The 14,970-nt window shown below is 38.5% G+C and overlaps 1 protein-coding gene across 4 annotated transcripts in view; it reads left to right on the top strand.

Annotated features, from left to right (window-relative positions):
* Tdrd3 (tudor domain containing 3) overlaps positions 1 to 14,970 on the top strand; it is a 135,814-nt gene that overhangs the window by 51,534 nt on the left and 69,310 nt on the right. For all 4 annotated transcript variants that reach the window (XR_007594859.1, XR_007594858.1, XM_050159518.1 and 1 more), the window contains exons 2-3: positions 4,310 to 4,394; positions 5,824 to 5,889. Coding sequence is in view for 2 of the 4 variants with exons in the window: in XM_050159518.1 (XP_050015475.1) it covers positions 4,310 to 4,394; positions 5,824 to 5,889 (151 nt within the window). In the remaining 2 variants the exon portion in view is untranslated. The remainder of the gene's footprint in view (positions 1 to 4,309; positions 4,395 to 5,823; positions 5,890 to 14,970) is intronic.

Raw genomic sequence — 14,970 nt, 5'->3', positions numbered from 1 at the left:
CTTTTACTCTCCTCATTTGTTTATATTTGTTTCCTGATCTTTTACTATGAAGTGTGTGTCTTCACACTTAGGAGTGTGTGTGTCTGTGTTAAGTATCAAGTTGATTAAGAAATTGAATTACACAAATATTGATGTATTGGGGTTCTTTATAGTGTCACTCATAGAAAATGAATCTCTAGTTATACATAAAAGGAATTTATTAGAATGACTTACAGACTACAGCCCAACTAATCCAGCAATGGTGCCTATGAACAGAAAATCCAAGAATCCAGTAGTTTCACAGTCTACAAGGCTGGATGTCTCAGCTGGTCTTCAGTATACACTGGAATATATAGTGTATATATAGCGCCTGAAGAAATAGGCACTAATGGACTTGCTAGCAAGAGCAAGGGTGAGTAGGCAAAGAGCAAAAGCTTCCTTCTTCCATGTCCTGATAATAGGCTTCCAGCAGAAGGTATGACCCAGATTAAAGGTAAATTTCTGGATAAAAGGCATTTCTACCCACTCCAAAGATCTGAATTAGAAGCGGATCTTTCTACCTCTAATTAAGCAAAGTTCCTTACAGCTGTGCCCTCCCCATTTTTTTGGTTTTAGCTAATTCCAGATATAGTCAAGATGACAACCAAGAATAACCATCAGAATTGGCTTGCATAGATCATACTCCTTTTCTCTTTCTTTCTTTCTTTCTTTCTTTCTTTCTTTCTTTCTTTCTTTCTTTCCTTCCTTCCTTCCTTCCTTCCTTCCTTCCTTCCTTCCTTCCTTCTTTTTCTTTTCTTTTTTTTTTTTTTTTTTTTTTTTTTTTTTAGACAGGGTTTCTCTGTAGCTTTGGTGCCTGTCCCAGAACTAGCTCTTGTAGACCAGGCTGGCCTCGAACTCACAGAGATTCACCTGCCTCTGCCTCCCGAGTGCTGGGATTAAAGGCGTGCGCCACCACCGTCCGGCTCATATTCTTATAAATAATTAGTTGTTTGATAAATACGACTCTGTTACAGAGTAAGACTATTGAGATGGTAATTGGGACATTTTTGGTTCCATTTTTCTATCAACTAAGTTTTTATTTTCAACAAATTTAATATATCTGGGACTTCTTTCTTTATATGTAAAATTGATGGTATAAAGTTTGGTTACTTTAGAAGATTTGATTCAGTCTATTTGGTAGCTGTTGTCCTTTAAGTCTAAAGGGTTACCTTTTTAGGAGATAGGTCAGTATTCTGTTAGTTATTGCATTCTGTGTCCTCATGTGCAAGAGGCTGGAAAGTTGTGCTTTTGTAACCGCTCCATCGGCATTTAACATATCACTCATTTCCCTTACTGTTGCTTTCTCAAATTAGGCTCAGACTAGACTTACAGTTCTGTCCTCAATTTCCAATCAGAATGTTCAAGGATAGTTTCACACTTTCATATTTTGGCATTTAATATCCCCTTTCCATATAGTTTTCCTTTCCCCAAACTACTTAGCCTTCCTTCTCATTTTGTTTGTGACAACTACATTGGCATTGTAAATACCTATCTGTATGCTGTGTTAAACTGTGTGGATGATAATCAGCTCCTTGAAGGACAGTGTAAAAATTTCATCATTTTATCACAGGGCTTAATTAATATTTATAGAAGTAAATTTAGATGATGGTTAATTAGAATTTCATGTACATATAATAGTAATGAACAGATGAAAAATGAGAGAATAAAGGAAATTACCGTAGTTGTTTTGACTTAGAAGTAATGTTTAAATATCTGAGATTACTTTACACATCTGCATTTCATGGTCCCTCCTGCACTCTCGTTCCTATCTACTGTCTATTTACTTTAGTGGCTTACTTACATAAGAACTGTCTTCTCCCTGCTACCCACTGAAGTACTTGTTTTCATTCAGGATTTTAGTTTATGACTATTATGGTTCTAAGCATTAGTAGTACCCTTTAGTTACACACACACACACACACACACACATGCATACACTTTTATATATTTGGTTTTATCATAGATTTATCAACTTTGATTTACTGTCTTGTATAGCCATATTTACATTTATTTTCCCTGGCTACCTTCATTTGGAGTTATCTTTAATTTTCTGCTGTGAAGTTGTTACTTCCTCCTACCTCTCTGTCCACTTCTTTGTCACTCCTTTTACCCCTCCACTTGTGTGTGTGTGTGTTTGTGTGTGTATGAGACAGTATCTGGCTTTGTAATTCTGAAACTCATTATGTAGGCCAGTCTGGCTTCAGACTTTTGATAGTCTTTCTACCTCTGCCTTCCAAATCTTGGTATTAAAGTAGGTGCCACTATACCAAGCTTGTTCACTCCTTGTTTCTTTGCTGTTTCAAAATAAGGTTCACATTTTGGCTTGCAAGATGGCTCAATAGGTAAAGGTACTTTGCTAGGAACCTAAGTTTAATCCTATGTAAAAGGGGAAGGGGAGAAATAACAGAGCTGTCTTCTGACTTCCACATTTATACTGTAGTACATGTGCACACACCTCAAACAAATGCACAAATAACATAAAAATGTACATTTATAAATGTTTTAGAATTAGCACAGTATTGGAGGTAAATGGTGGAGTTACTGACTCATCAAGAATGGGTTTGAGATAACTGTTGGATTAGTTGTTAGACCAGTTCTCTGAGTACTAGGAGAATGTGGTTAGTGATGATGGACGGTGGCTTTAGCCCATTGGTTAAACAAGTTGATGTTGATTATAAAACATTTGAGATGCTGTTGGAAGTTTTTATAAGATGGTTTATACTTGAATCATAGAATTTATTCACCAACCAACCAACCAACCCTGTATTGCATATGGGTTAATTGAACGGGTAGAGGTAGTTTTTTCTTTTTTGGATACAGCAGTTTCTCCACTCTTAAATTAATTATTGTTTTGTCCAAATGTAAGATTGAGTTGGTGTAGCATGATTAATAAGAAGTGGCATGAATAATAAAAACCCAGTGATAGATACTGGGGTTCAAGCTGAAAGATCAGAGAAACAAACCAGCCAACCTCTAGAGAGCTCTTTCCTCTAAGAAATCATCAGACTGGAAAGAGAGTGAGTTCTTGTCTTATCCCACTTTATATTCCTCACTAGTGCTGGGATTAAAAGTGTGCACCACCACTGCCTGGCCTCTCTGGCTAGCTAGTGTAGCTGCTGGGATTAAAGGTGTGTGCCACCACTGCTGGGCCTGTATGGCTGACTAGTGTGGCTATATTTGCACTCTGATCATCAGGCAAGCTCTATTTATTAAAACACAAATAAAATATCACTATAGATTTGACTGAGAAAACGAACATTAGGATAATAAGGTGATGATTTAAGAAACATAAAAGGTAAAGGCTGTACTGTTAAGGCCGCCTTTCCTGTGTCCCTTAGAGTAAGTAGTGCCTATTGAAGGATTCTTGAGGATGTGGTAGTAAAGAAGGGATGTGAGAAGGTAATGTGGACAAGAATCCAGGAGGAGATTTACTTGTTCTTAGTTTGTTCAGGTTTAAAAGTGTGGTTATTTTAGCCTTAATTTTACAGTGTAGCTCAACCTCTGTTAAAAGCTTACTGCATTGGCAGATAGTCGAGCAGAGATTGTTTCTATCATTACAGAGAGAGTAGCTCATACACAGACTGAGTGTAACTAGCTTTTTTCAGAAAGCATATGAATAATTTTGTTCACACAATATCTCATTAAGGGTACAAAGAAATGTAACATGTGGGCCTGCTTGTCGGGGTTTCTGTCTTCCCACAGGTCCCACAGCCGGCAGGCCCCAAAGAAAATCACACAGAGATCTCCATAAGTTATAAAACTGATTTGCCCTACTTATTAGCTTTTGTAGCTTGTATTAACCCATTATTCTTATCTATGTTAGCCACATGGCTCTGTACCTTTCTCAGTGGGGCAGCTCACATCTTGCTTCTTCGGTGGTCTGAGCAGAACTGGGAGGAATGGGCTTCCTCCTTTTTAGCATTCTCCTGTTCTAATTGTTCTGCCTCTACTTCCTGTCTGGTTGATCCACCTATACTTTTTGCCTGGCCAATCAGTGTTTATTTAAAACATAATTGACAGAATACAGACAATTCTCTCATACCAAAGGAAGATACACACACACACACACACACACACACACACACGGTTGTTATAGATTATTAAAGATTATCTATCTATCTATCTATCTATCTATCTATCTATCTATCTATCTTCTGAACTAGTGTCAGAATAGTATACAGACTGGAATGTTCAGTATTTCCTAGTATTTAATAGAAAACTGCATATTGTAAACTTTTGTTTAATATTGGGTTTAGGTAATAATAATTAGCTGTTTATTTTATTTTAACAGGTATCTTTCAGATGAAGGTATTGAAGCGTGTACAAGCTCTCCTGGCAAAGTTAATATAAATGACATCATCCTGATTGCTCTCAATGTAGGTTAAGTTTATTAACTTTTATTAGACCCTTTTTAAAATTAAAGCTGTTCCAATGAAAACTATATCATAAACTGTTACGATAAATAATATAGAGGAAATCTTTAATTGTTCACCTTTTTAAGTTATAGAGATGTATGTTGAATTTAATGACCTAATCTTAACCAGTTGTAAATATCAGAGTACAATGAGAAAGGAAAAGTTCATTAGTTGTAGAATCCATCATATTTTTTATCAGCTTTGTAATAGAAAGAACTGACGATTCTTTAAAACAGTTTTCCACTTAATTTGCATTAAAACTTTAGCTGTAGCCTTAATTTATTTAAAAAACTTGATTTGTTTATTTTATTTCAAGGATATGAGTGTTTTTGCTTGCCCGTATAAATGTCTGTGTCTGGTGTTCTGGGGAATCAAATGAGGTTGCCAGATCCTCAGATGGTTGTTAGCTACCATATGGGTACTGGTAACTCCACTGAGCCATCTCTCCACCTTCTCTCTCTCCTTCCTAGATGTTTCCTTTATGCTCTGATTGAAAAAAAAAATCTTCCTTTTTTCATCTATAGAGAAGTAAGAATATTAAGCAATGGCATAAAATCCTGCATGTAGTTTAATGTTCAAGTACTTGAATTGCTCAGAAAAAAATTAAGTGCAGTCTTAATTTATTGAGCACTATTGGTGTTTACTACTTTAACAACACAATATATTATCTCTCTTCAGATATGTATTCCATAGAAAGACCTTCTAGATTATCTTAAGGTTTTACTTCTGAAGAGGATACCATTTTTATATGGACTGTGTAGTCTTCTCTTTAGCAGAGATGCTGTGATATTAGTAACTAGTTTCTGTTTGAGTTTTGGGTGCAGTGGTTTGCTGAGTTACATGTATATCTGCATTTTTATAGTTAGCCGTTAATTTCCTTTTTTCTCTTTCTGTGATTGTACAAGCAGGGAAAATATTCCTGCTGCAAAGCTGCTGCTGCTTTGCCATCCCTGTGACACCGGTCCTTGCTGCTTCCTTTGCTTTGCTATATTATGAATGTCAGAGCTGTTGGAGTAATTGGTTTTCATGTCTTTGAATATTAAGGTTATATAGGATTTAGTTGTTGTAACATACGGTGTTATTGTAGTTCAAAGCTGTCATTTGGTCTTTGGATTACGACATTAATTTTCAATAAGATCATAATGGATGTAATTTGTTAGAGATTTTGACTAAGAAGAAATGCCTCTCTCTCTTCCTGTTTGCTTTATTGGTACACTAAACAATACAACCATTGGCTAAATAATTTGAAAATAGTGACTGCATACATTTTACAGTTAGTTAAAGATGAAGATGTTTACTTAATGTTTGTTCTTAAGACTGAATTTAGAGATATTTTTGTAATGAGATATTTTTCTATAATTCTATTTTAATAATGGAATGTTTATTTTAGACAGACTTGAGAACAATTGGCAAGAAGTTCCTTCCCAGTGACATCAACGGTGGAAAGGTGGAAAAGGTAAAGAAGGCTGCCTCTCGAGCTGTGCTGGTTTCCGCAGGACATGGAATGTGCACTGAGTTACTAGACAGAGAGCCTGGGACGTCACAGTTATAATGCTGTTTTGCTTCATATATAGAACACTATTAAAAGTAGAATTCTGGTGAATTTTAAATTTTAAAAATTTAAAAACATTTTTAAATGAATTATATATAAATAAATTTATATTTAAAATCAATTATAAATACGTAGTATTAACTTGGCATGTAATGCTCATCCTGTTGTTAAAGTGCGGGACAAGTCCCCTTGTCTTTGTTTATGTTTTAGATTCCTTCATAAGTGGTCACTGGTTTACTCAGTCTGTTTAGGAACATAAAAGTGTAAGACGATTAGGACTTCAGCAGTTTGGCAAAGATGCATGTTCGGTTGCTCTTTTTATTGTGTTTTTTACATAGAGGCGTTCTTACCAATTTATTCAGCTGTCTCATTTTTTAATACGGAAATACCCTTTAAAGATAATCAGGTACAGACGATATTTCCTGCACATTTCTCTTTAGTTTTTTAAATTTTATAATGTATATTGTTATAGTAAAGAAATTAAAATTGCTGCTGGTAATGTTTTGAACTTTTAGTCTAATTTCTTAGCTGCAGAGGGAGTGGAGAGCATGTGGTTACTTGTCCTGCAGGTAGTTCTGTGTGGATTGTCATTGCCACACCTTTCCTTCTGTTTACCTGGGAACTTCTGCTTAGTGTTAGTTTTTAGTGTTGTTTTCTAATGTGTTTTATAGACTCCTCTGCGATTTGTTTACATTTCACTTTTGACTACAAAAATAGTTGTTTTCAGATGTAGTTTCCTACTGGGTTCCCCTTGGTCCCCAAACTATCCTTATTCCTACCTGAGTTTCCAGCCTGAATGTTGAACCTGGTCATTTGCATTTTTTTCCTTTAAGAGGATGTTGGCCTTACTGTCCCAGAAACATCCTTAGAAAACCGCTGCATTATAACTGCAGATTGGGCAGCAATGGTGGCCTGCCCTGATGAGTATAGTAATTACACAAGTGTGCATGCACAACTATATACTAGTTTTATTAAGAAAATGAGAGCTAGCCGGGTGGTGGTGGCATATGCCTTTAGTCCCAGCACTCGGGAGGGAGATGCAGGCGGATCTCTGAGTTTGAGGCTGGCCTGGTCTACAGTGGGAGTCCCAGGACAGCCAGGGCTACACAGAGAGAGCCTGTCTCGAAAAAAACAAAAGGAAAGGAAGGAAGGAAAGAAAGAAGAAAGAAAGTGAGCTTACTATAATACTGCTTTTCCATTGTCTCTGTCCTTAAGGCTCAGAGCCCGCACTGCCTTGAGCTCACCGGTAGATGGAGGCATTCTTTGTTTTAACCGTTTTCTCAGCACAGTTTTGCTCTTCAAACTGCAGTATTTTGTAAACGTTTCCTTTGAAGGCAATTGATAACAATTAACAAAAATTTGCAACCTGAAATCTTTGTGATACGTATTATCACTTAAAACATCCTTAAATGTGATGCTAGTTTATATATAGAATGAATAGATAAAAGACTCCCTTTTCATATGTAATAGAAATTGCTAGATTATTCTTTTTCTGTTCTTCCTTATTGGCTACATTTTCCCCCTACTAGCTGCTGTTGATGAGATTTAATGCCTCTCACTGCAGGAATGAAAATGTTTTCAAACAGCTTTAATAGAAAATTTTAAAAGCTGATACACAGATTGTACTCATTTTGTTGGCCATTAGTTAGAACTCCACACACTGTATTTGAATACAGTTATATTTAGGCTAAATATTCAAGGGGTATATATTTGATATGAATTAAAGATCAGTAGAACTCACATGCTTTATTTGTACTTTCATTAGAAAGATTTACTACCTAGCATTCCATCCTGTTAATAAGGCCTGGTTGTTAGAAAGACATGATTGTAGAATTATCTTTCATTAATTTGCATATGTTACAGTTCTAGTTTAAAATAAGCTTTATCTTAATCTGTAAATATGCTATAGGGAAATGCTATTTTAATTATTAATCTGCCTATCTTTTACTTTGCTGTGCTAATTATGGAAAGTATACTTAAATATGATGCTAATTGATATATAGGATGAATAGATAAAAATAATCCCTTTCAAATGAAATAGAAACTGCTAGATCCTTCTTTTGTTTTGTTTTGTTCTTTTCTCAAAGCCACAGTTTCCCCTTCCTCTCCTCTTTCCAGTCTTTTCCCTGCATATCCCCTCTACCCCAGATCCACTTCTCCTGTTTCCTTTCAGAAAAGGGCAGGCATATTAAGTTGCAGTAAGACTAAGCACATCCCCTTGTATTAAGGCTAAATGAGGCAGTGCAGTAGGAGGAAGCAGAAGAGTCAGAGACACCCCCACACCCACTGTTAGGCATGCCATAAGAACATCAAGCTATTCAACCATTATAAATATGCAGAGTGCCTAGGTCAGTCTCATGCACACTCCCTGATTGGTGGTTCAGTCCCTGTAGTTTCCTGTGGGCCCTGATTCTATGGGTTTTCTTGTGGCGTCCTTGACCTCTCTGGCTCCTATAATCTTTCCTCCCCCCTTCCACAGGATTCCCTAAGCTCTGCCTAATGTTGGTCTGTGCCTCTCTGTATCTGCTTACATCAGTTGTTGGATGCAGCCTCCCTGATAATGATTATGTTACTCTCTGATCTACAAGTATAGCAGAGTAGCTAGATAATTCTTTTTCTGTAGCGTGATTAATAAAAGCTCAGAGACAGATATTGGGGTTCAACCTGAAGACCAGAAAAGCAAAACAGCTAGCTACTGACTTTACCTTGATGTTAGTCTGAAAATGGTGAACCTGCCTCCAGGAAATCTCAGAATGCAACTCAGTCTGAGTGTTGTCTCCTCTCATTTCATAATCCTCTCTAGTTCTGGGATTAAGGACATGCTCCACTACTGCCCAGTTTCTTTGGCAAGCTAGTGTGGCTGCTGGGATTAAAGGTGTGTGACGTCACTGCCTGTGGCTGTTTTACTCTCTCATCTTCAGCCACTACATTTTCATTGCTTATATTTTTTCTTTGACTGGCTGCTTCTGACATGCCATGTAATTGATGGATTTTGGTAGAAAATAATATTTTCTAGTTTTCATTTTGTATTAGGAAAGGAAGAAAGAATAGTAAGAGATGTGAGCAGAAGAAAGGAGATTGAGAGAGAAACAGAGAGTAACCTAGATTTCATAGTTAGCTCCCAGACATAGCAGATTCTGACTAACATTAAAAAGCAAGTGTATAGTACATGTGTTAAGAGGCAGGGGAATCACGTTTCATATTAGGTATGGAGGGGGATGATGTATTAGGAACCAGTAACAGATTAGGAAGATACGAGGACAACCACTGGCCTTACCCAAACCCTATTTCTCTAGATTATTAAATTTTGTGATTTTTGGCAAGTTATTTAATCTTTATGTTCGTATCGTTAAGATGATATTCCCTCATGCCATTGAAGAGATAAGTGATGTTGCACATGAAGTGTTCAGTGCAGCACAGTGCACATGGTGGCTTTGACATACTATGGGCCATTCAGGATGGCATGTTTGTTTCAGAACTCTAACAGTGCATACGTGCTGATTGCCTCTGCTCGGTTACTGCGGGCTCCAAGAGCATTCACTGAGAAGCAAGCAAATGGACTCATTTTTGTTGTCTGGATTCAGTCCCAAACCTCCTTCAGCCAGGCTAATCATTGAGGTAGGATCAAAGGTGGCCTGAAGCTGCTCTGACTGATTCTATTGAATTTCTAGCCTGTCTGTGATACTCCCATTTCAAAGAGAGAAAGTCATTTGAAGATTGGGGTACGTTTCCCCAAGTATTTAGAAGCAAGGGAGGTGTGGGGACCATCATCTTTGTAGGAGCATCTCCCATTTGCCTTGCGTGGTTCTTTTAAAAGCCTCCCCTCGGCGTCCTCCTGCCCCTTTGGAAGTTATTCACCAGTCAGAGGCTCATCGTAGTGCAGTGTTCTGGAGCTTTTCAGGAAGATCAGCAATTCTCTTGGGAGGTAGATGAGCTGAGTCTAAATTTTATCTCCCAAAAGGCTGAAGTCTGTATCGTTGCTGTTATGATTAGTGAGACCAAGATAACATGATTTTCATGATTTGGCAATTTCAGATTAGGAATAAAGTGGAGAGCTAGTAGATTTGGAATCAGGTAAGAAAGGTAGGTTTGCAGTTAGATTTACACATGGAACTGGTTTACTCTGAATTTACAATCCAAGATGTCTTGGGCCTTCAGAAAGACACTGTCATCTGGATTTTTCAACTGAAGTCTTAGTCATTGCTATTATCACTGATTAATTTGGGAGAAAATAGAATTGCAAAAATTGAAATGAACTTTATTACTAATTAATATAGCATTTCCCCCTGAGGGTCTTTCTCCTCTAATTCCTCTCTGAGACATTATTTTGAAATTTCAGTGTACTCTGGATAGTGTTTGAGCATGACTTAGCTTTCAAGCAGAGACTTGAAACGTGGTGAAGGGGTGGACAGAGATTTTCCTGCAGGCTTTGCAGTCCAGGCCACAGGCTCTAATAGTTCTTCTTTTTCTTCCCTAGGCCCTAAGTTGGAGGCGGTGTATGTTTCCCTCTCCGTCTGTCTGTCTGTCTGTCTGTCTGTCTGTCTGTCTGTCTCTCTCTCTCTCTCTCTCTCTGTGTGTGTGTGTGTGAGAGAGAGAGAGAGAGAGAGAGAGAGAGAGAGAGAGAGAGAGAGAGAGAGAGAGAGAGAGAGAGAGAGAGAGAGAGAGAGAGAGAGAGAGGTGGTGGTATATGTTCTATCTCACACAACTTCTTTTCTGAGCTTTTTTGGGGTAGACTTTGTGACCCGAAGTCTTGGGACAGCTAGTAAGCTAGCAGCACACAAATTGGAGACCATCGGAAATAATCATAATGTAAATGCAGTAAAATTATTTATTGTTTTTCTCTGTTTAATTTTAAAATTTTATTATTTTCATAGCAAGTTTAAAACAAGGTGTGAATGGTAAATGTAAGATGTGGCTCTGCTTCTCCCTCCAGATCATTGATGCATTGGTCTGGTCCATGGGGGAGGGGGTCAGAAGTGAGGAATGGGGCTTGGTTAGCTGTGGGTATGGTGGAGATAGCCCTCTGGGAGATGACTTCAGTGAATCAGCTCAGCTTTATTCCAGAGTATGTAAAATATGTAGGATTGGGGAGCCTGGGGACAAAGGCTAATTTGCATTAAGTGGCACAGTCCTATCATAAGGCCTTGTATGTGGGAACAAGATGCTATAGCAGAACTCCCAGTATAAGTCTTAATTAATTACTGTACGTGCAGCAGGGGAGGCTTCTGGAATCAAACTATGCTAATGGTCACTCTAGAGAAACCAGGCATCCAGGTTTATAGAGAGCTCTCAGATGAGGTCAGTCCTCTGGGTCCACGGACACTTTCTATAAGGGCAGGTAGAGAGCAGGAAGTCTTGCTGGGGAGTGAGGAGAGGGTATCATAATGTTGAGCTTTGGAAAAAGCTGTCAGGCCATGATAGACTGCAACCTCTGTCCAACAAGGCCTTCCAACAGCAGGACATGGCCCCGTTTCCAGCTTTGTGACCTGAACAGTTACTCGAGGACTTTTGCACATTACTGAAGAACCCTAACAGAAAATGTGTTAGGTGTGTGAAACTCTCCTGTTTCACACATTAAATTTAATTTAATTTAATTAAATTAAGTTGTTTTCCATTTACTCTGTTAATTTTGTCACATAAGGCTGCTCACTTCAGATAGGGAACCAACAACCAACCAAAGCAGCGATTACACCAAATGTCCAATGAGTTACTGAGAGAGGTATGGGAGGGGGCTTGCTTGCAGGAGCAGGTGTTGACTACCCAACAGGGGTAAAGATGCTCTCTGCATGGCCTGCAGGTGGCTCAGCAGGCAGAATCTTCTCCAAGCATTGGGACTCACCATTCAGAGCAGAGAAGACTCATATTGGCCTCCGTAGCTTTGGGGACCAGCATCATCAATCTTAAGTTTCAGCTCTGAGGGCCTTGTAAGGTGGTTTCCTCTGAGTCTCCTGAGTCTTCCTCCAGGATAGGATGTTTCAACTTGTAGGAAATTGTTACCCAACAGTTCAGTTCTGGAGTTAGTTCTTTTTAACTTGTAGTCCTCCTGCTGACAGCTGCATATGCCTTTTAAAATGCTCAACTGATTGAAGGCTTTAGTTTCACAAGGTGAAGTGACTGGCTCAGAGCCTCAGCGATACCAACGTGAGCCACAAGATGGCAACCTTGCCTTAAAATTCAGAGGGAACCCACATAGTTCTCATTTAGAGGGTGAATGTTTTTAAGAAGAAAAAAAACTGGGAAAATGTTCCAATTTTAATTTAAAGTTGTTTTCCATCTACTCTGTTAATTTAGTCTTCAGTAAATGATAGCTTATTAGTGTCCCATTTAGTGAATGAGTTATTAAAATTAAACATGTACTTGTATTTTTTCAGAAAAATGAGTAAAATAAGGAATTTGTGTGTTATTTACTAGGACTTAATAATAAAATTTCTTATTATTTAGATCTCTATCCTTCTAAGTGTCTTAAACAAATAAGTTCTGAAAAGGAAAACAACACCAACCACCTTTAGAAGTATGTTCTGTCAGGAGCACACACTGAGCAGTGAAAGGCAGAGACTCTGGAGACTGTGGCTGCCCCTGGGGGAAGTGGGAGCTCCGTGTGCTCCCCTCCTGTGTCATTTTCCTAACTACTCAAAGCCACAGGAACAGTTTGTTTACTGTGCTATTGTTCTTATTTATAACTGTTGCTTCTGTTGTTCAGGAATCTCAAGTTTGGGAAACAATTCAAGACATTTTCTGAAGGCTCTAAAATTCCTGAAGGATAGGCATTTCAGACTCTTAGAGTAAATATACACCACACTTCTAATCTATACATTTTCCTTGTATTACTACCATTGCTCCCATTATCTTGCTGGTCTTGTATGTGCACATCACTTGAGACTGTGAGAGGATCTGGATTCCAGACAGCTTACCACTATTGTCTTTCTCAGTCCCTAATGCTTGTGATCCTACGTCCTCCATTATTGGGGCATCAAGGCTGTTTAGAGCTTGTTCTTAGTAAAACCTTCTTTTGCTCTCTTTTTGGTGATTTGTTTGAGAATCTCCCCAGACTAATGTTAGATGATTGGTCTTTATTATCTGTAGTCTTAGGAAAAGCAACAGTTGCATGAATAAAGCTTTTGTTGCTGCAGCACCCAAATGTTGTCCAGCTATAGGCAAACTGCTGTTTAGTCTGTAATTTCTGATTCAACTGTACCTGCTCCTCTAATCTTCTGACCTCTTTTGTGTCCAGTTAAAGAATAATATTCTCATTGCTCTGTGCACCCACATTTGCTTTTGATGTTAGTTGTGGAATGCACAGTAGAAAAGCCTTGCTTGAGTGAGACAGCTCTGTGTTTCATTCTGTTTCTGCATCATGGTCACCCTGTGCTGTCAGTTTTATTTACACGAGGGTACATGAATGATGCTCATGTACCATGCGTTCCACAGGTGAATTCAACACTGCTGTAAAGCTCCAGCCCTGTCTTCCGCTGTATTGGCTTCATGTTAAATAAGTTACAGCATAGAACTGGAAAATCATTTTTGCTTTTTTTATTCTTTTTTATTTTTTGACATAGCATTGTCAAATAAACCAGAATAGTTTGGAACTTGCTGTTTAGCTCAGGGTGCACCAAAATTTGTGATCCTCTGGGCCTCAGGCTCCCAGGTACTAGGATTACAGGGGTGCACATCTGCTTTCTCTTCAAGAGTATTGATCTTATTATTTATCTTATGTGTGATGGTGTTTTATCTGCGTGTATATCTGTGTACCACATGTGTGCCTGGTACCTTTAGAGGCCAGAAGAGGGCAGTAGATCTCTTGGAATGGAAGTTACAGATGGTTGTTGCTTGTTAGCCACTGTGGGCACTAGAAATGAAATCTAGATTGTCTGAAAGAGCATCAGTGCTCTTGACTGCGGATCCACCTCCCCAGCCCCAGAAATACTTTATTGTATTCAAACAGGTAAAAAATTATTAAACTTATTCATCTGTTGAGAGAGAGAAAGAGAGAGAGAAGAGACAGACAGAATGAGAATGGTTATGTGTGTTTCCCTTGGTGAATGTGTGGAGGTCGGAAGACAACTTTCAGGGCCTTGGACTTGAACTCTGGTCATCATGCTTTGTGGCCAGTATTGGGGAATATTATTTTTAGGTGTGTGACTTTTGTTTATGCTACATTTGTTTAACTCTGTAAAGCTGTGATTCTTTGCCTGTCTAAAACAGCTGATGGTCCTAAGAGTAGTGAGGCAGGAGTAAGGCTAGGCAGAGCTAGCAGGCGGAGAGTTAAAAAAGAAATAAGGATGAAAAAGAGGAACAGTGAGACAAAAAGGAGAGGACATCAGTGGCCAGCCACCCAGCTACAAAGCCAGCCACAGAGAAAGAAGTAAAGTAAGATGTATAGAAGTAAGAAAGATAAAAGCCCAGAGGCAAAAGGTAGTTGACTTAATTTAAGATAAGAAAAGTTGGCAAGAAACTAGCCAAAGTAAGGCTGGGCATTCACAAGAATAAGCCTTTGTGTATGATTTATTTGCGATTTGAGTGGTGGGTTCCCCCAAAAGACAAAATCATAAAACATTATGCAATATTTTGGTACCCCGTGTTGGTACCAATTATTGTCCTCTTTTTAACTTGTCTTTTAAACTTCAGCTATCCTAGTCAGCAGCTGCAACTCCACCACTATCAGCAGCAGCTAGGACACAAGCAAGAGCTGCAGCCTGAAGAAATTCTGTTCCCTCAGGCACCGACTCTTTCAAAACTACTAAGAGAACTTATTTAAATCTCTGCTAAAGAATTGAAGATGCTCAGATCTTCTGACTGGAGTAGGAGGGAAATGGCAGGAGGGGAGGAGGTGGAAATTTTTAATAAATAAAAAAAAAGAAAAAAAAAAGAATTCAAGATGCTTCCCTGACAGGCTGAATAGCAAGCAGCTCACCTAGCTGGCCTCCTCGTGTCTCCTTGAAGTCCTCATGGTTTTCTTACCCATCTTTATAAACCCTTCTCCACATG

The sequence above is a fragment of the Alexandromys fortis genome, unplaced genomic scaffold (genome assembly GCF_014885135.2).
Source record: "Alexandromys fortis isolate MF-2015 unplaced genomic scaffold, M_Fortis_MF-2015_v1.1 scaffold_113, whole genome shotgun sequence".
In the NCBI taxonomy this organism is placed as follows: Eukaryota; Metazoa; Chordata; class Mammalia; order Rodentia; family Cricetidae; genus Alexandromys; species Alexandromys fortis.
Note: the sequence above shows the minus strand (reverse complement) of the source record. Positions and strands in the feature narration are given on the sequence as shown.